At 38.8% G+C, this 20,186-nt stretch overlaps 1 protein-coding gene across 7 annotated transcripts in view; it reads left to right on the forward strand.

Annotated features, from left to right (window-relative positions):
- Positions 1 to 20,186, forward strand: part of myt1l (myelin transcription factor 1 like) — a 125,568-nt gene that overhangs the window by 93,596 nt on the left and 11,786 nt on the right. For 6 of the 7 annotated variants that reach the window (XM_023352838.1, XM_023352840.1, XM_023352837.1 and 3 more), the window contains 7 exons: positions 1,228 to 1,362; positions 4,536 to 4,626; positions 7,258 to 7,365; positions 8,140 to 8,366; positions 9,442 to 9,728; positions 15,850 to 16,080; positions 19,508 to 19,629. In XM_023352838.1, the coding sequence (XP_023208606.1) occupies positions 1,228 to 1,362; positions 4,536 to 4,626; positions 7,258 to 7,365; positions 8,140 to 8,366; positions 9,442 to 9,728; positions 15,850 to 16,080; positions 19,508 to 19,629 (1,201 nt within the window). The remainder of the gene's footprint in view (positions 1 to 1,227; positions 1,363 to 4,535; positions 4,627 to 7,257; positions 7,366 to 8,139; positions 8,367 to 9,441; positions 9,729 to 15,849; positions 16,081 to 19,507; positions 19,630 to 20,186) is intronic. The other variant, XM_023352843.1, reaches the window with a different exon arrangement.

The raw sequence follows: 20,186 nt of genomic DNA on the forward strand, positions 1-20,186 counted from the left end.
TTGCTCCATCTCCTCAAATACACAGTCAGTCGTGACAAATGACTGCTTGTTTCGTGCCAGATTCTGCTCAAGGTTTCCTCTCCACTGTTGCTACATGCTTGCTCAGTATAAGGGATCACTGCAAAGTCAATAACACAATGCAGGAGATTTTCTGCTGTCGCTATGTGCTTGTCTAGGAGGAGTGAAGGCTGCAAGTCAATGTCCAGTGTAGTCCACTGGATTTCCTTGGAAACTTTTTAAATTACTTTGAATAATTACTTGAGCTTGTGCAGTACTGTTTGATAACCAGGATCAATTTGGAATGTATGGATGATTGATTTGAAATGATTTTTTTTGTAAATATAGCATTTTTCAGTCTGGCCCCAAAAGCACACCCAAGTTCATCCCACAGGTTTTCCGGCCCGGAAACGGGCATGTCATCTACTTTCACAAATTCTGAAACTAGCCTCTGATAAAGCCTGCTATGAAGGAGCGAGTATCATGGAGGATAGAATTTGTTCACTAAGACGAGGTGTTTGATTCCTGCTGATTCTTACCTCCACATCTCTCTGCACTTAGATTGCTTCAAATGATGAGAAAATGTCCTCTGTTAGACAGAAGGTTACTCAGGGTTACCTATCTTTACTTTTCCAGGGGCTGTCACAGGCTCCTGCCCATAGTTCTATCAACACAGTAAAGTCTAGAAAAATAGCACATATTAAAAACATTAAAACACAATAGAGCTGGGTCTAGAATGGATTTCATTTGGTTGTAGACATCATGAGGAGACCTTTTTTTATTACAGATCGTTGCAATATATGTTGAATTTAAACCGAGTTCAAACAGACACTATACAAAAAGGCAACACACCGGCAGCACAAGTTGCCTACATCATTCACATTCACGTAAGCATTAATCTGTGGTTATATACTTTTACTTTTACCCTATATTTGTATTCTTAATATTACATAAATCTCACATGTAACCAGTAACATCTGTTATTTCAATGTTAGGTCTGGTTGTTGCTTTTATTTAGTCATGATTATCCTTTGCTTAATTAGTATTAAAAAAACATACATTTTCAGAGAGTGTGATTCTAGCTGGAGAAACACTGACCAGAATTAAAATGCATTTTGATCTCTGGTCTCAATGTCTAAAAGATTTTTAAACTAGTTAACAAATTTAGAGTAATTGTCATTTTGTGAAGCCAATAGTTTCATAAAGTCTCATGAAGCTTTCTGTCTACAGATGTTTCCCGCGCAGACAAGAAGGAGAGCCGATGTCCGACGCCGGGCTGTGACGGAACGGGTCATGTGACAGGCCTGTACCCCCACCACCGCAGCCTGTCAGGCTGTCCGCACAAAGACAGAGTGCCGCCAGAAAGTGAGTAAATCAGCTACACATAACACTCAGTCTCAGCCAGTGTCCTCCCTGTTCTTCGATATTCAGGACTCAGCATGTACTCTGTGCTTGCCGCCATGTCTGGTGCTACGTCGCTGTGTACCTGTTTTATTGTGAGAGGTCGGATGGGTTACAGCTGCACCCTTCCTCTGACATTTTGCACGGGGTCGTGGTTTTGTTTTCTGATTGTCTGCCAAGGGTGCCGTTGTTGATGAGGTGGGAAATGAGGTTTCGGTAATTGGCAGGACAGTCGAGAGCTGTCAGTTATAGATTCACTGGCCTGCTTGACACAGCTGCACTGACTGACAGTGACAGAGAGAATAAGATAATCCCACTTCCTCATTGTGAACGGAGTCCTGGTCGGGTTGTGTGTTTTCTCACTGCATGTCAGCGCATGTCTGAGGGGAAAGAAAGGTTAAACAGTTTGCTCTCCGTTCATTTCTGGAGCTTTTTTTTCTGTTAATAGAGTCATAATTTTTTTCATTTTCTTGAAACTTGAAAATGCTCGCAGACCTTGATAACACTGAGCGTGCTTCAGTCATCCATGGCATAAACCCTGTTCATTTATTTGTATTCCTCGCTCAATTGAATTCTGTTGAATAGGACGGCAGTCTCATATCTGTAAGCCACAGATCAAGAGAGGTGGCAATAAACATTAGCCTTGAATGAAAAATGAGTTTTCCCTTTAGAGCATTCAGCGTGCTGATTCAGTCTCTTTCACGCTGCGCACTCATCTAGTCTCGTGTGTATTTTTCATTAACGACGGAATGAAAATTAAGTTAGGATGTGCCATGACCCAGACATAAGCTGTGTTTTTTTAAAGTTTCAAAAAAACAGAAACTATTAAAGAGCTAGACCACACACAAGTGTGGTTTTTGACCCCAAACAAATTGCAAAATAACTCAGAGCAGGTATCCTGAACCAGGAGATTTTAAACAGATCTTGGAAAGGTCATGAATAGACTGAACTGAAGATGCTTAGATTGAGATTTTCCATCTGCTGTCCACCACTACTGTCAGTCTGCCTTTTAGAAAACTCTGAGCAGGGTAATCAAAACAGCTGCTTCTTCTGTTCTTAATCCTCCAAATAAAAAAAAATATGTAAAAGTGAATAATTCAAGACTTAGAATTTTCAGTCATCAGGAGGACAGTTGAAGGTAAATAGTAGTATATATTACATCTGATAGCCTGAAGGGTTGAGCCTTTCCTACTCTTTCCCATTAAGACATTTTCTGTTATGAATGGAGCATGTATTATTAATTCAGTGACTTTATGTAATTGGGAAATCACAAAGTGCAGTTCGACTATACTTGTGAAAAATGACGATTAAATTAGTTCTCGGAGTATTTCTTTCTGCCTATTTGCTCTGTTTTTTTTAAGTAGAAGAAAACTGTATTTTGTGATGCAGTTGTGATCCAGTTTTTAAATCTTCACTTTTTGTTTTATTGCAAGCATTAAATCTAAAAAGAAAAAAAAGAGTAAAAGGTGATTTTCCTATAACCAATGGGAAAGTGTTTTAATCCTGAATAAAATTGTATTCTTTATCCAAGACAATAAGCCAATAAACTGAGAGACTCGAAATAAAAATCCTAAAACTTAAGCCCAGATTAGATTACAAATGGGCCAGATTAAGTGAGTAAGAGAATAACAATACTTCTATCTCACAAAATGACACAGTACACCATACAGGGTTCATGAAAATAAAATGACCATATTTTAACAATATTTTTCAAATTTTTTTGTTTACACAAACACAGTAAGAGTCATCAAAAATGACAAGCACTGTTTTAAACAATCTTTAAAAAGTGTAAAATAACTTAATTTAAGGTTCAACTAGTTTGTTACTGGTTGCTTTTTATGATTATTAAATGATCCTAATAACAAAAAGCATTTGAAACCACTCCTGTTTTTTATTTTCCCACAAAAGAAGACTGATTTTATGAATCTTGAATTGTAAATCAGATTATCTGTTTTTAGAAAATTATTTTTACAGGTTTAAATTTTACATTTTGAACTAGATCTAGCTGGGCCCAGACTCAGTTAAAAAGAGGCTCAAAAGCAGATGCTAACTTTTGTTTTATTAGCACATAGCTGACATTCTTACAATGCTTACAAATCCTTTGTACACTTTGACAAGAAATGCTGTGGCATTTTTATGCTGAAAGATCTTGTAACAGACTCCTACTACCAGAAAAGTAAACTATCCATGAGTGTCAATTTTTGTTATAGAGGTGAAGCTATCAAGCATACATCAAAAATAGCCTAAATATTATTCGAACCATCCTGTGCTGCATGCTTTGGATTCATTACATTATTCACTTTAGGCTTCTCTTCAGAGTAGAGCTTGAATTTTTTGGTACACTTCCTGCCCCCTAACAGAAGGCCAGCGCAAACTAGGAATATGCATAATGTATTGTCTTGTGCCACGTTGAGAGTTGGGGGTGCTTTGTCCAATTACCTGCACCAAACACCAATTAGTATGTAGGGGAAGGAGGATGATGTGGGGTTAAAGTTTAAGGGGGCGATAATGATGAAGCTGATGCCGATGGGTTTGGCCCCACACGCCACCAGTATGGAGACTCCTCCTCTTCCCCCAAGCCTGCTGCGCTGACGGCTCTTCTTGGACATCCATAGATCATTAATCTAATTGGCTAGTTGCTGAGCTGATGTGAGAGCGTTATAGACTGTTTTAACGGTAAACGGTGTTGAAGACTGCACTTTGTGCCCTAATAATGCATGGATGATAAGAAAGCACACTGTCAAGAAGCTGCATCCCATCTGTTTGTGTCCAATATTGATTTTAAGGCTCCTGTTTTGCATGAGTGTAAGCTGTTTGCATGCGCCAAAAAATTCCCTCTATTCCTGTCTGTCACTGGCTTTGTCCTGTCAAACCCAAATGACATCTTTTTATTCATGAATGTCCCTCATTCCATGAATACTAATTTGAAAGAGCTAGATAAGTGGAAGCAATATGGTGGGAAACCTCGCCTGCCCTTTCAAACTTGTGTTCATTAAAATGAAAAAGAGGTCATTTGGGTTCATTTCTTAATGATGTTTATAATGCCAGGTTCCTCACACACTAATAGCGCTCATGGGTGATTGTAAAGGGCTCCTAACCTTCCCTGTCTTTCACTCCTGTCTCCTGTCTATGCGAAGTTGTGGCAATGTATGAGAATGTTCTTAAGTGTCCTACGCCTGGCTGCACGGGGCGCGGCCATGTCAATAGCAACAGAAACTCTCATAGAAGGTAAGAGCTCATCTTGTGTGAAGCTCGTATTTGTCCCTTTTTTCCATTTTTTTCCTGTGGGATTATTTTTGATCATCCCTCTTTGAGGTATTCTTTTTTTCATCAGTTATTTTTTTTTTTTTCAATGTTTTTTTTTTTTTTAGATTTTATTGTAAGTAAATTCATTCTTTTTAACGTTTTATGTCTGTGTGCGCGTGTGTGGACGCTAGAAATGATCAAAACACTTCAGCTGCTTCACAATCACAAAATTTAGCTAAGGCTGGTTTGAATGCAGTGAGACACACTTCCCACAGCATAAATCATTCATCAGCTCCAGGCAAAAAAAAAAAAGCCATCTATCAGGTGCAGGTTTGGAGGTAGGAACTGAAATAGCTGCTTGGCGCTGCTGTCAGACGGGGGTGAGGTGACAGCAAAAAAAAAAAAAAAAAAAGAGTGTCACCCGCAGCAGATGCTCAGGGATTCGGGCATAGCGGCAGCCATTAGCACCTTGCTGCCACTCAGCCAGGGTGACAGGAGAGGTGCAGACCTGGGAGGACCAAGAACGGGTGACTCCATGCTGAGCTCGGTGACAAACTGCGGCAGTAAACTTTCACTTCTGCACGAAAGATCTGCTATAAACCTCCACATACTACTTCACACTTTTTCCACAATCTCATCCATGCATGTGCTCATCACGGCAGGTGCGCGTGAAGACAACTGGCTCCAGGCCATTGTCACAAATAATTTTTTTCACACGATACATTTGACAGTCAAGATGGAAAATAATAGAGGTTAAAGATAGCAAAATGACGGGTTAGCAAGAAAATATATCTAAGATTAACTAAATGCATTCCCATTACACAACGTCTTGCAAAAGTACTCATGTCCCTTGACCTTCTCCATATTTTTGGCATGTAAAACCCACGAACCCATGTAGATTTTAAGGTTTTTATGCAATAAACCTAAAGAAAGTAGTGTTTCAAACAAATATTAATTTAAATTCAACCTGTTTTGCTCTATCACTTAATAAATATCATATAACAAATTATTTTTGAGACTTTTATTTGGATTTAAAATGTTGGCCACTTATCATGCTGGTTCCACTTCTACGTTGATCTGTTACAAAAATCCAATCCATACACGTTGAAGAGAGAGAGAACCAGCTCAACGGGAGTAAATACAAGACTCTCTAGAATCTTTCCAGCATGTATATTTATGTTTGGTAAACATCAACTAGACATGCACATTCACATCAAAAGAAGGCTGGCGGTGCATATAAATTAATCTTTAGAAAAACATTATTTTTGGATTTTGTTGTACAGCAGGACTCGACAAGTGACTTGTCTCTGGCTCCTGACCTCTCAATATCTAGTTCTGTCTGCTAGAAGTCAGTCAAAAGTCATATTTCACCTGAGTGCCTCTTGTGGCAAAAAGGAGTATGACGAGTGCAAAAAGAAACGAACCTCACTTACACACCCACATACACAAAATAGAACTTGCCATCAGAGCCGATAAAATACACATTTTTTTCCCATGAATATTCTTATTTAATATTAAGAAAACAAATTAAATTGAAAATGAAAGCCTAAGACTCCTTTCTCAAAACGTGAATAACATCAGGCCCAAAAAACAAAACAAGATTTAAAAAATTACTTTTGTTAGACTAATTAAAACTTTTCTATTTTAAGACCTTGTATTTTTCTTCTGCCCTGGTTTTAGATGAGTCCTCTGCTGTGGAAGCCTTTGATGTTTTAATGTAACAGCATCTTCTCTGGTCAGACACAAAATATTGATTTCAAAAAACAGCATCAAATTGCATTGACATAGTCAGAAATGCATGGGATGTTGCATATCTATCATTTTTCTCTTTTTATTTTTTTATTTTTTATTATTATTTTGGGACTGTTTTGTAGTTAGCTGATGTTTCATTTTGGCTTAAATAAATGCTGCATGACCTGTCTCTGCTCTGAATGATAATGCCTTTGTTGGTGAATCTCTCGTATCCAGTATTGTTACCCACCTATCACCAATTATGCTGCTAATAAGATAATCTTCCACCATACTATTGGGCCTTGCTTACATAAGTTTGGCCATCAGTTTAAATCCTCAAAATTCTCACTAATAGTTATTTACTCCAAATATATTAATTACTATGTTGCAGAACAAATTAGAATTGCACAAAATCCTAATTAGAAGAAAACCTTCCCCATTTTTTCTTCTTTATAAAATTGGGTTTGCACAACACATCCCACATGTATGGGTTTTCCTGTCAGCTCCTGGTCTTTGAAGGCAACAAGCTGTAGAATGTATATAAAAAATGTAAGATTTGTCCATATGGGAGAATCTATTCTGAGAATTATCTTAAGCTGCTCAACCAGAAACATGCAAGCTGTTGCCAACTGCGTTGTTATCAAAAGTGTTAAAAGTGATGAAAATTAATGAGTTTGCATCTTTTATTTCTGCATATTTTAAGCAGAGACTTCCTGAACTGTAGTTAGGTGCTTTCAGTCGGATTTCAAACTGGCTGACAGGCAGATGTACAGTCAGTCGCTCCGGCAGCTCGACAGACAGGATGACAAGCATTTCTAACAAGCCAAACATTTGATATTATGTTCGCTCTATGTAGAATCTAAATTTCCTTTCTCATTTCAGTCTATCTGGATGCCCGATTGCTGCTGCTGAAAAGTTGGCAAAAGCCCAAGAGAAGCATCAGAGCTGCAATGGCCCAAAGTCCAACCAAGCCTCTGACAGAGTCTTAAGGTAGTATTCATTCAGATCTTTCCTTCTCATGTCCAATTTGAAATTTTCACAAAGCTGTGAAATTTGTTGTGACATGATGCACTGAGATAAACCCAGAAAAAAAAAAAACACTCATATCATGTGGGATTTCTTTCTTTCTTTTTCCTCGTACATCCTGTAATTGAGATTTGATGTCTCCCCTTTTTTGTTTCATTTTTAAGTTCTGCTGTCCCCTGAGAATACACACAAGAGACTGCACGTTCACTTCTCTGCTTGTTGAAGGCAAATCGCTTTAGAGTTGAACAAAATATGCCTCATTTATCATCGTTCAGGCCTTGCGTTTTGAATGAGTGTCTTTGATAGACATGAAAATGCTGTGATGAAAAGTCATAAGTAGTTGTGAATTTTTATATCCGTATCAAACAGAATATCAGGCACAGTTTTCTTCCCAAGCCTAAATTGAGGCTGTAAATGCACATCAAATGATAAAAGCACATAAAAGAGAAATAAAAGAATTGCTTGATTCAATTTTTTTCTTTTATTGCATTTACTTAAAAATACTCTAAGCAGTTTCGTTTTCTTAAAGAAGAGCAGAACAGCCCTGCACCTTCAGTCATTTTCCATCTTCTATCATCCTCCATGTATTAATTTTCCCACAGCAGCCTGCTCGTTCTCTTCTTCCCTCCATTCCACACATTTTTCTTTTTTTAACCAAAAACCAGGTTTCTTCTCCTCCCCCTGGGCAATGTTCAGTGCCTCGGTCCAACTTCCACCCCCTCGTCATTTATTTTCCAGGCCTATGTGCTTTGTCAAACAACTGGACTATCCACAGTATGGTTACAAGAACAATGTCTCCACCAGCACGCCCCGCTCCAACCTGGCCAAGGAACTGGAGAAGTACTCCAAGACCAGCTTCGACTACAGCGCTTTTGATGGCAGCAACAACCACCAAGTGTATGGAAAGCGGGCCATTGCACCCAAAGTTCACGGGCACAGGGACACATCCCCCAAAGGATATGATGGTACTATTTTAAAGCAGAATAAGACTCTTTAAAAAGATTATCGTAATATGTCAGATTTCTTTCACATATCTATGCAGGGAATTATCTCAGAATTTCCTCTACTTCTGTCCAAGAAGACTTCTCCCAAAAGTTTGAAAAAAAAAAAAACCTGAAACTTTCAGGACTTTGCAAAATATCTTTACTTGATCTTAATTTATTTGTAATCGTGAGGTGGTCTTAGTCATATCTGCCTGAAAGATTTTAGTTAATTGGATTTGTCACCATAGTTACCATTTTTACTTATGACGTTACACAGTTTCTTGACTAGGTCTGCTCTCTCTGTACATGCTTTATTTGATCAATATCATCTCACTTCCATCATTATGCAGATGATACTCAGCTCTATCCAGCAAATGTTCCAGATATTATTTGGTTAATAATATACAAACGCCTCTATGAGACATGGAAAACTGGATTATCTTTCAAGGCAGATAGATTTATGTTTTAAGTAAAATTTCTGTGAGAATGATCCATTCTCACAGAAAGACCCTTCAAAACATAACACAAAATCCAGCCAAGATGTGTTTGTGGATTTTACTGAATCGTCCTGGGCTCATAATGTTGTCCTATACGAGGCCCACTTGGGCACACAATCTATATTGGCAAGATCAGCTAGGGACCTGATATAGATCTTAGAAGGGTTTCAATTTGCTGTTAAGAATTTGAGTTCTAACTTACAGTTAAATATAATTTTGGGTCTTTCTTTTTAACCAGAGTTGTTCTGCATCACACTTACCAAGTATTATGGCCAATATGTAACCCAAGCACAATCCCTTCTGGGAATCATTTTACAGCCCATTTCCTGCTCATACATGAATTTGACTGCCTTCTTGCAAACAAAAATTTGTTAATTATTGTAGACTTTTTAATTTCTGAAATTCATCTTATTTAGAAATTTTGTTCATATGTTTTGCACTTTTCTGTGAATCATACTTTTATTATATTACACTTGCATTAAAAGTTATTGTGTTTGGTCAAATATTGCAGGATGTGCAAAAAATTAAAAAAAAAGTTGGTTAATTGTGTGTCCCTGCAGCCAAACGATATTGCAAGAACTCCAGCTCAGCCAGCAGCACCACCAGCACCTACGCCCCCAGCAGCAGCAACAGCAGTCTGAGCTGTGGGGGTGGTGGAAGGGGCGCGGGAGGAGGCAGAGGTGGAGGGGGCAGTAGCGCCAGCAGCACATGCAGCAAGAGCAGCTTCGACTACAGCCATGACATGGAAGCTGCCCACATGGCAGCGACCGCAATCCTCAACCTTTCCACGCGCTGCCGGGAGATGCCCCATGGCATGGGCGGAAAACCCCAAGACTTGTGTTCACAGGTGGGAGCAGAGGGGCAGGGTTTAAATGCACTCAAAAATTTACTAGTTGAATTAATTACTATAAAAATGACTGTAAAAAAGACAACTCTAATATTCCAACCTCCAGCTTTGATTGCAACACACATTTACTGTGGCATTGTTTTGAAAAGCTATGGCAACGTTGCTATATTTATTTCAGTGATTGGTTGCTACTTTGCCACAATCTCATAGAGATGATGGGAGAGTCGGATTGCTATTCAAGTTTTTTTTCCTGCAACATCCCAAAGATCTTCAGTGGGGTTAAGACCTTCACTGTGATGGAAAGTCTATGAATCTCATGCTTCTTGAAGCAGCTTTTAACAATTGGAGCCATTTGAAAGTCCCACTCCCTGCATGCATAATGCTTTTAACTTTCACGATTGAACATACAGTTGAAACCAGAGGTTTACACCAAATGTAAAGGCATATGGACCTTTTTTCTCACTGTCTACAGTAAAATAAGACCAAATGTCTCTTGTTTTAGGTCAGTTAGTTACCAAAATTATTTCTATTTCCTAAATATCACAATAATAAGAGAAGGAATATGTGAGAGGTGTATTTATTTATTTATGTCTTCAATTTTTTTTTACTTACAGAATGATTACTCTATTACAATAATGAGGGATAACGATGTTAATGTCTTGGCTTTGGAAAAGTCTGATAGGTTAGCTGACACATATGAGTTAACTGGAGGCAGTCCTGAGGATGTATTTTAAGGCCACACCAAGAACTGCTTTCTTGTTTGACATGATAAAAAATTCAAAAAAAGTCAGCCAAGATTATCTGGAAGAGAATTGAAGAGTTGCACATCTGGTTCATCAGTTTCCAGTTGCTTGAATGTGCTGCATGCATCTGTTATAACCTAAACAGAAATGTCCAATTATCAAACTACTCAGGAAGGAGACACGTTCTGTGTCCCAGGTCAAAAGCCAGTGTTTGGCCATATTGACCGTGGATACATTTTGAGGAAAAAGGGAGACACTTGTAAGCTTCCCAGCATTATTTACAACAAATTACTTTGAAACTTCTCCTCTTGTTTGGCTTTTTCTTTCAAGGGTCACTGCAGCAAATCCTTTTTCTCCAACATACTACTTTGAAACTGAGAAATGATTTCCTGAAATCAATAAATAAATAAATAGGATTTTTTTTTTCATGGATATGGACAAATTTTTCTAATGAATTTCAATAGCGAAATCATGATGCATTTTCTGATTTGACTCTGAAGCACATATGACTTCTAAGAGTCTTACAAAGATGTACTGAATAGTTCTCTGTAATGCTGTGGCCTCCTGCTGCAGGTGCAGAAATATCCACATCCAGATTACCCCTTTCCTCCCTTCATTATGCTAATTCTGGCATAGAAAACTGACAAAGATAAGGAGATGTGAGTTGCATATAACCGCACCAGCGTGCACATGACTTGTGAACGACCCAGAGCTGTGTCTTACACTCAGGGCTCGGCAAGGCACTTTCTTTATTTTCCGTCTGGGAATCAGATAGGAGCTGGGACGAAGCGCAGTTTGACACGGCGTGAGTCCGGTGTGTCACTTCTGAGGAGATAAGGTGACAGTGCTCCTGTATTATCTGTGCCCAGATGCTAAGCTGGAAAATGGAGGCCAGAGTGGAAGTGCACAGTGGAGGTGTAACGTTGGCTTATGTTGACAGAGGAGACTGCTGGAAAATCAGAGCGAGGGAGTTAAGAATAAAGACTGATAGAAAGAAAGGGAGCTCAGGGGGAGAGATTTGTAAATGTCACAGCGAAGGAGGAGAAAACAGAGCAAAACAACAATGAGGATAGGGAAGGAAAACGGCCAAAAAAAGCTTATTTTCAAGACAAAATAAACTCGGCGGGACAAGCTCAGAAGCAGTCAGGACTGTTTTTTTTTTTTCTTTTTCTTTTTTTTGTAGTTTCCCCTCATTTCGTTGTGTGCACCCTCAGCCGCCTCCCCCTGCTTTGGGCCGAGATGAGCAGGAAACTCTCAGGACAGAATATGAAACTTCAGAGGATTCTGTTTTCCTTCCTCCTCTTTCATCTCAACACCTCACCTCGTGGCTCACGCTGTTCTTTTTCTGAGTCTGAATGAAGCCTTACACGCACACCTTTTTCTCACCTTGTTTTCTCACCTCGTTCATTTTTTTCTACACCCAGTCTATCCGCCTGTTTCTCTCAATCACTTCATTGGATTTGTCGCTGAAGGTCTAAAACGTATTGTATTTTGCGCAGGATTGTTGTTTCCGCGGGAACCTTTGTTGCTGGCGACCCCTATGAGCTTGTTCAGGCCTTCCCACTGGCATGCTTCTCTGCTTTAACGTGCCTGACTGAATTATCTCCTCAGCAGGTCATGAGGTTCAGCAGATGCTTGTTAATGAAGCGTCATTTGAATCAGATGTGTTGAGGCAAAGAAACATCTAAAATATGCAGGGCAGCAGGTCCTGAGAAATTCTGGCTCAGAGTAAATCAAAGGTGGGAGCGGTCAAGTGAGAGTTCCTTGTGCTTGCTAAAACATTTGGTTATTCTAATCAAGCAAACTGTTCAGCAACAGTTTGCAATATAAAACTTTGACACACTATATTTTTTGTTCATTTATTTTGCGAAAATGTGACTTTTGTCATGAATCGCAATTTTACTCAACTTCATCACCAGTTTTGATACAGTTCAGATTGCTCAGAGTCCAGTGTAAACTAAACAAACAGCCACAGTATATATTAGTTTTTAACGGTCCTCCTTACAGCCTCCTTGCAAAGATGTGCAAAAAGCTTTCAGCCACCAGAATTTTTCTATAACATTTTATGTGGTCAGAGTCAATAATTTTGTCTGAGATTTTCCTGACTGAGATGACCATAAAATACAGTTGATTTAGCATCTGGTGAATCATTTCTTTATTTTGGAGATATAGTCCAAATCTTTATCCTGCTGAAAGGCTTATTGTCTTTCAGCAGGTTTTGTGATGCAGGCCACCAGTTTTTTGCTTAAGTTGATATTTCAAAGAGTCCATGATGCCACACATATAATAAGGTTCCCAGGAGAGAAACAGGGTCACAGCATATCAGATCCTTCACCATAAAAACTGATAGATTCACTCCTTTTTTCATACCAAACCCATCTGGAATACTTGCTGCCACAAGAGCCAAAATCAGATCTTCTCATGTACACAGCACACAGATTAAAATAAGCTGGATTCGCTTTAGTGGGAAACCTCATCCAAACCCCCTTTAGACCAAAGGTCAAGGGTTACCAGAGGGCAAAAGTAGAAAGAATCAGCTAGTAATGAGAGTGAGGGATGCAGTGTCCTCTCACATTATCTTTGGTAATTTGATATGAAGGGGTGGGCCATGTTAATGTGACAGTGATACACAGTAAAACAGCTAACAAGAAGAGGCCGATGTACTGCACACATTAATAAAAACAAGATCGGTAACTGCCTCACCCAGTGAGGATCTCTGCAGAAATATGACCTTTGTTCAACAAAATGTCCTTCTTGCCTTCTCCTTCATTTTATGCTTGTCCTCTGCTTTTATCTTTTTTGTATTCCTGTTTAAGTGTCATTAGTTTCCAATTTGACTCTGGAATTTTTACAGACCTGCGCAAAAATGTTGAAAGTTCAATTTGACATCAAGTAGTACTATGTTTAGCTTCTTGATCTATTTAGCTCACCTTTTAATGTTCTTGAACAGCATCCAGCAAGTTTTCTTTGTTTTCTACTTTAACAGTGATCCCCAGCCTTATTTTTGCACCACATTTATTGCAGTATTCATGTCCAGTTGTAAATCTATCACCTTGTGTATTTGAGTCAGAGTGCATCACAGAGTTTAGCTTTGGACACCAGGAGAATCCACCCTTGGGTACTCTGTCAACTGGAATCAGAATTATAACGGGCTTTCCTCTTCACAAAACTGGAAAAATGGGGTTGGGGAAAACAAGGAGGAGAGAGGAGATAAGCAGAAGGAGTCAGAGGCAAAGAAGGCACAGTAACATCCAGGAATGCATGCACGAACATCCTACTGAAACATGAACCTGAAAGAGACGGCTTTTTTTTCTTTAGGTGTGATTGTATGGAGTAGTTTTGAGGAGTCTGTATCATTTTTCCAAATCTAAATTTGGACAATGTTTGTACAAATTTTAATGGTGGAGGGAAGCTAGTAGCTTTTCCTGATCATTATTTGATCAGAGGCAAATAATGAGGGAATGGCTACTAATTAACCAGACTAAAACGGAAGCTCTTCTGAGAGTTCAACCTTTGTTAAAATTATTGCAACATGAGGTTTTCGCTTATAACCGCTGTCGCTAGTTAACTCAATAAATTATTTATTGCTCCATTATATGTGTGCATTTTGGCTGCTGAAATATTCTGGCAATCAATGGTCCATCAGTTTCCCTTCACTCGAACCATCAGTTATTGTTCAATCTCCTTGGAAAACATTTTTAGTCATTTTAATTACTGCAAAAGTTGTCTGGGTGCCAGATCAGTGGAATAAAGTCCAAGGGTTTGTTAGGCGACGGACACATTCAGTATTCGCCAGGGTCAGAAATATGTGTAAAAATACAGAGGCTTGTTGGTTGAGAAGATTTTACCATAGTGATTGTGGATCTCAAACAGATGGCTCACTGACCAGGGTGACATTCATTTTGGGATGGCAAAAAGTAAAAAAAAGAAAAAAACAGAGTGAAAAAAATGCATAATTTGCACAGCCAGTTTCTTAATTACTTATTGACATAGCAAGTGGTCATCACATTGAATGATGTAGGTCCCATTTGAAGAATTAAGAGACAGGGCAAAGGCAAGGGTTGTGGGAAATGGGTTCAGCCATCAAAGTTTAAAGTTTAACCTAACTACTTCCAAATAAAGCTATTTTTTTCTTCAAATACATGTTTGTGAGTTTACATGCACATATTTTGGTTAAATTTTCAAGAGAAACTTCTAGATAAGATCAATTGATTCAGTCTTGACTTTGGGTTGACAGTGTTGGGGAAGTTGGCTTCATCTTGAACATTGACATTAATCATCCAATTAGAGAGTGGATTTTTGGTGAAGATGTCACTCATTATTTTAATCAAGACAGGTAAGAAAGGTCAGTTTTACAATGGGATGAAGTCAAGAAAAGTCTTTCTTGATTTTTGCCCGCTATGAGTTACAGTTAACTTGACTCTCCCATGAGAGCGTCTCCTTGATTCTTCAAACTGGGTTAACGCTGATTTCTTTCTACTACCAATAAGATATAGATGTGTCATAAATACTTTACCTAAAAAAGCTTATATATTCATTATAGAGGGGAGTAAACTAAAGTGTTTATTTAAAATCAAACAAATGTGTGCAGTTTAGAATAGAAACTTAAACTGTGGGTAGGGAAAGTGAACGCTTCGCTCTTGAAGATGTGGCCCACTTTGTTCCAGAACACTGTAGAGTTCTATCTCTATTTTTGGGTTTGCAGTAGTCTAGTTCGAGTTGTTGCTGCTTCTGCTCATCACTGCTCACAACCCCACCCCTAACCTTTGTGCCTTGCTCCCCTTGTGATGTCCACTCACATTACGTTCACACATGCCCAACACACGCACACAGTTCAGACTGCAAAGCGCAGAGCATGGAGGCGTGGAATGAAAGAGAAAGACAAGAGAGGCATAGAGGAGGGCTTCGCACAGGGATGCAGTCGTCCTTGAGAACTGATGAACCTCCTCTTCTGTTGACCTTTTTAGGAGCAAACATTGTTACTCAACACCGCAAGATTCTGTTGTCATTTTTTATTTATTTATTTTTGTACAAAGTCTTGGGCTAAAACAAAAGTAGGAATTTAGGTTACAAGTGTGATTAAACCACTTTATTCTCCCAATAAGTTAATATTTAGAAGATTTTAGAGCTTTTCATGTATTTTCATAGGAAAAATCATGCACTGCTTTGCCCATGTAAAGATGAACATGTTTGATTGCTAATTAATCGGAGCCTCGCTCTGTCTTTTATCTCCTTCTCTTCATCTCTCCTTCCTTATGTTCTATGCATCATCCTCTCCTTCCCCATAATCATCCAACCTGCTTCCACTTCTCCTCACTTAATCTGGACATATAAACGCATAACACCTCCCTCCCCCCATACCTATGCATGCCTTCCAGAGCCCCAGTCTAGATGTTGATGAGAACGGTACGTTGGACCTGAGTATGAGCAAGAGTCTGTGCGGTGGCGGCGCAGGGGACTCGGTACTCACCCCACTAGAGCCCATGTCCCCCCAGAGGCAAGCGGCCCTGCTGGGCTCCCGCTGTTACGGCATGGGTGATGCTGCAGACTGCTGGGACCTTCCTGTAGACTACACCAAGATCAAACACATAGACGAGGATGAGAAAGAGGTAAACAGAGAAAATGTTCAAGGGTGGCTCTGGAAAATTTGATTAACTACAGGTTTGTGAACCCACTAATGCAAACAAACTTTATTAAGTATTTTAAAATAACATATATATATATATATATATATATATATAGATAGATATATATACAGTATATCCGTGGCTTTTATCTCCTCCTTTGGCCAGCTAATTACTCCAGCAGGGTATCTGATTACTGGCAGGGCATAGCTGTTTATCGCTGTTTAAGCACTGTATTAGATCTGTATTATTATATATATTTTTTTATTTTTAATGCCTTTTTAAGTGGAAAATACCAATGTTAACACATAATAGATGTAGACTAATTCTTTACTGAAACTCTGATTTCTAATGAGCTATTGCATAAAAAAGTTCTTATGTGCAGTACATTAGCTGGTGATATTTTTAGCAATCAATTATTCTGATAAAGGATTGATTAATCAACAAATTGTCACATTTTCTGATTTTTAATCTGACCACTTAAGACACTTTATGCATTAGAAATACATTAAAAGATGCAAACAATTCAATTCTCTTTTAAGATAATGTTTTTACATTATTGGCTAAAATGCAAAAACATAGCATTGTATTACTGCGTAATTGATCATCTACGGCAAAAAAAGAAAAAAAAACTTCTAACATAAAATGTGAAAAGCTCAGCCCTTTCTGTTAGATTAATGTTTTGATTATTTTTTTGGATTTTCCATTTAATAACTGGATAGTAAAGTGCATTAAGAAGGTATATTATGTATGACAGTGTCATGATGGGTAGTGGTTGATGTTGGACCCAAAAGCAGCAACGGAGGCGGGGGAATTAGTTTGAAGATTTAATGAATAAAATAGTCCCTTCAATGAAAAAGGGAGTATTGTGTTATACTCATGTGCAACAAAATACACATGAGGATATGTGGAAAACCAGGTCAGAAAACAAGAACTAAAAAATACTCAATAAGGAAATCAGCAAAGGAACACAAGAAGAACATGGGGTTGTAGTAAGGAAGTGATGGGATCAGGGAAGTAGTGACTGAAAATGAAAAGCCTACATTCTTAGGAGGTTGAATGCTGAACAAAAGACCTAGGCTGATGAGCTGATGAGGTGCAAGTGGAAGAAGCAGACTGAGCAGACGGAGAGAGAAAGTGGCACAGGGGACGAGAGAGAGTAGACAGGGGATCAGGAAATAACAATAAAGAATAACCAGAATAAGGATACATAATAGAAGTAAACAAAGAATAACTATAAGAAATAAAAATAGCTAGAAACAATAAGAAGAAATTAACTAAAGGAAAACAGGAACAAGACAGAGCTAACCAAAATAACAGAAATAAACAAAACCAAGTCAAGCAACTCCAGATATGACTCAAAGTGGCATTTTATGGCATTACATTCAATTAATTCTTACCATCAGTTGATATGAATGCTGTATATATCACACATAGCTTAATGCATTTTCAGCTGATATGAATGCTGTATATATCACACATAGCTTAAAATAAATTTGACATTGCTATTTCATGCTTTGATTCTTTAAGAATCTACTGCTCTTTCCAACACTCCACCTTCAGGACATTATCATAACAGTGCTCCTATTCTTATGAACATGGTCGTAAACAACCAGCCATCAAACATACTTTGTATTAAAGGAACTAAGATTTTCTTGACCCATTCTTGTGCTCTGTTTGAACTTCAACAAAACATGTTTATCAACTCTACTGTAGATGCGTAAATGCATTAGGCTGCTGCCGATTGTCTCATTCACTGTTTGTGTTTTCAAACAGGCCCAAGCAGATCTACCAGAGTATTGAGTGAAAACATACCAATTCTTTGTGTATTCACTCATAAGAAACTTGAGTTCTGGCTAGAGAATGAATTAAATAGTTGCCAATGTAAAACTAAGACAGAGCTCCAGAAAACAGAGAGAACTGTTCAAGACCTTTTAAAAGATTTAGTAGAATTCTTTTGCTAACTGGAAGTGAAACATAAAGAAATTCATAATAATTTTGCTAATGATTTTGTATGTTCGGTTTTGTAGACTCTCCTGTTTGGCTCATGCTGGTGCTCCAGCACGGACAACCTGTCTTCTCAGAAATCTTTGTGACTGAGTGAGGAGACAGAAATGATAACAAGCAGCGGAGGGTAGAATAGAATGGAGCACAAACAGCGAGCAGTTTTGTCACTGATGATAATTATATAGCAGCAGTTGCCGTTCCCGAAACTGAGAGAATATACTGTCTGGTTATCTCCCTGCAGCCATTGATTAAACACAGTCTCCAAGTTAAACATTTGCATTGTTTTCTTGGTCTCCTACCTTCTGGTCTGACTCACTCTTTGGTGCAGAATCAGTAGAAAGTCATAAAAAGGCTTTTATTTTTAAATTTTAGGTAAACCTAATGGATCTGTCTATTAACTGATGTCAACATCCCCATGCACAAGAGTCATCTGCCCTGTTTGTTCCATGCTCCCTGCATGCTGGCTTTCTGTTTTTACATTTCTCTCCTCTCCAAAATGAATTATGCAAAGTAGCACCTTGGGAGGGAGTCGGAATAGCTCATCTCATCAAAGAACCGCTGGAAATCAATGCACCACTGCTGGGTGCGCCTGTCGGAGCGCTGATGCGCGTGCGTTTGCAAGTGCACACGCCTGCTTTCCTGTGTGTGAATATTCATAAGAGCGTGTCTGCTGAACCCTTGTCTCTTTGGGAGGGTGTCAGAGTGAGTTTGTAAGTCCCATTCTTGTAGCCTACTTTTTTGTGTTCTGTGTCCTCTGTCTGCATGCATGCATCAATCTCATTTCTGTGCCATTAAACCAGGAGACACTGGTTTCAGCTGAGCAATTTTGTCTTTATTTGGACTTCTGTCTTTATGACCATTACTGTACCCACACTGTAAAATATGATAGAAAGGTAAAATGGATTTGCATCAACTTGCATCGTGCCCTGGTTGCATGCACTGCAGACAAAAGCATAGCCCCAAACTGCAAACCCCAACAGTGGTATGGTCCCACACCACAGTGCCATCTAGTGGCAAGTTGATTCATTACAATAGGCGACTCCCAGAATACTCCATACCTACACACTAGCTCTACAAGCACGGGCATAATCACAAGTAAGGCCGCTCACACCATTTGTTCGGCATTATTTCCTCTCTACTGTTCCATTTTACTGCACTGTTAAACTGGCTCAATAGTCACACTGGCTCACCAATTTGCATCCAAACTGACAAAACTCCGTAGCCTGAAAATGCATTTGATGTATGTGGGTGTGGAACGTAGACAAAGAGGTAAGAAAGGTGACAGAACGATTCACTGCAGAACAAGAGCTTTCATTTTCAGATTATTGAGTACATACAACCAGAGAAGCACAGTTTTTGTGGTGAACATTAGTGAAAACACGTTGTGTGTTTCTCCTCTCTTCAGCCTGATGATCTGGATCCCTTCCACGATCTGCTGGAGGATCGATCCTTCACCACAGATGTTAACATGCCAAGCCCCAAGCCCAAGTACGTCCAGTGCAAGGAGAGTAAGAAGGACCTGATAACGTAAGGAGTCCCGTCCTTTTCCTGCCTGAGTCCCACTTGCTTCGTTCCACTCATGCTCTGCTTTTTTTCACTTCATTTACAGGTGCATCTCAATAGATCAGGATATTATCTAGAAGAAAATTTCTTTCTATAATTTACTTGGAAATGAAGCCCGTATGTTGCATATATTCACTACCTGCTGAGTAAAAGATTTCAGGCTTTTATTTCTGTATTTTGTTGATTATCATGCATTACAAGTAATGAAAATGTTATGGCCTATAATCTCCACAAGCAAGTTCATTAGAGGTCAGTGCTACTGAAAAAGCTGGCTGTTCACAAAGTGCTGTATCCAAGCATATTAATGGACATTTAAGTGGAAGGAAATGTGTGGCAGAAAATATGCAAAAGCAGCTGAACTGATACTACAGTATTTGTTATAAAAAGCCTCTCTGAAACCAGAAACAATGTCAGAAGCATCTTAATTGGGTTACAGGGAAAGACTCAGTGGCCCAACCAATGTTCTTTTTTGAGATTAAAATTGTTTTTTTTATTTGATTTGGAAATCAAGATCTGAGAGT

This window comes from Xiphophorus maculatus, chromosome 19 (assembly GCF_002775205.1).
Source record: "Xiphophorus maculatus strain JP 163 A chromosome 19, X_maculatus-5.0-male, whole genome shotgun sequence".
In the NCBI taxonomy this organism is placed as follows: Eukaryota; Metazoa; Chordata; class Actinopteri; order Cyprinodontiformes; family Poeciliidae; genus Xiphophorus; species Xiphophorus maculatus.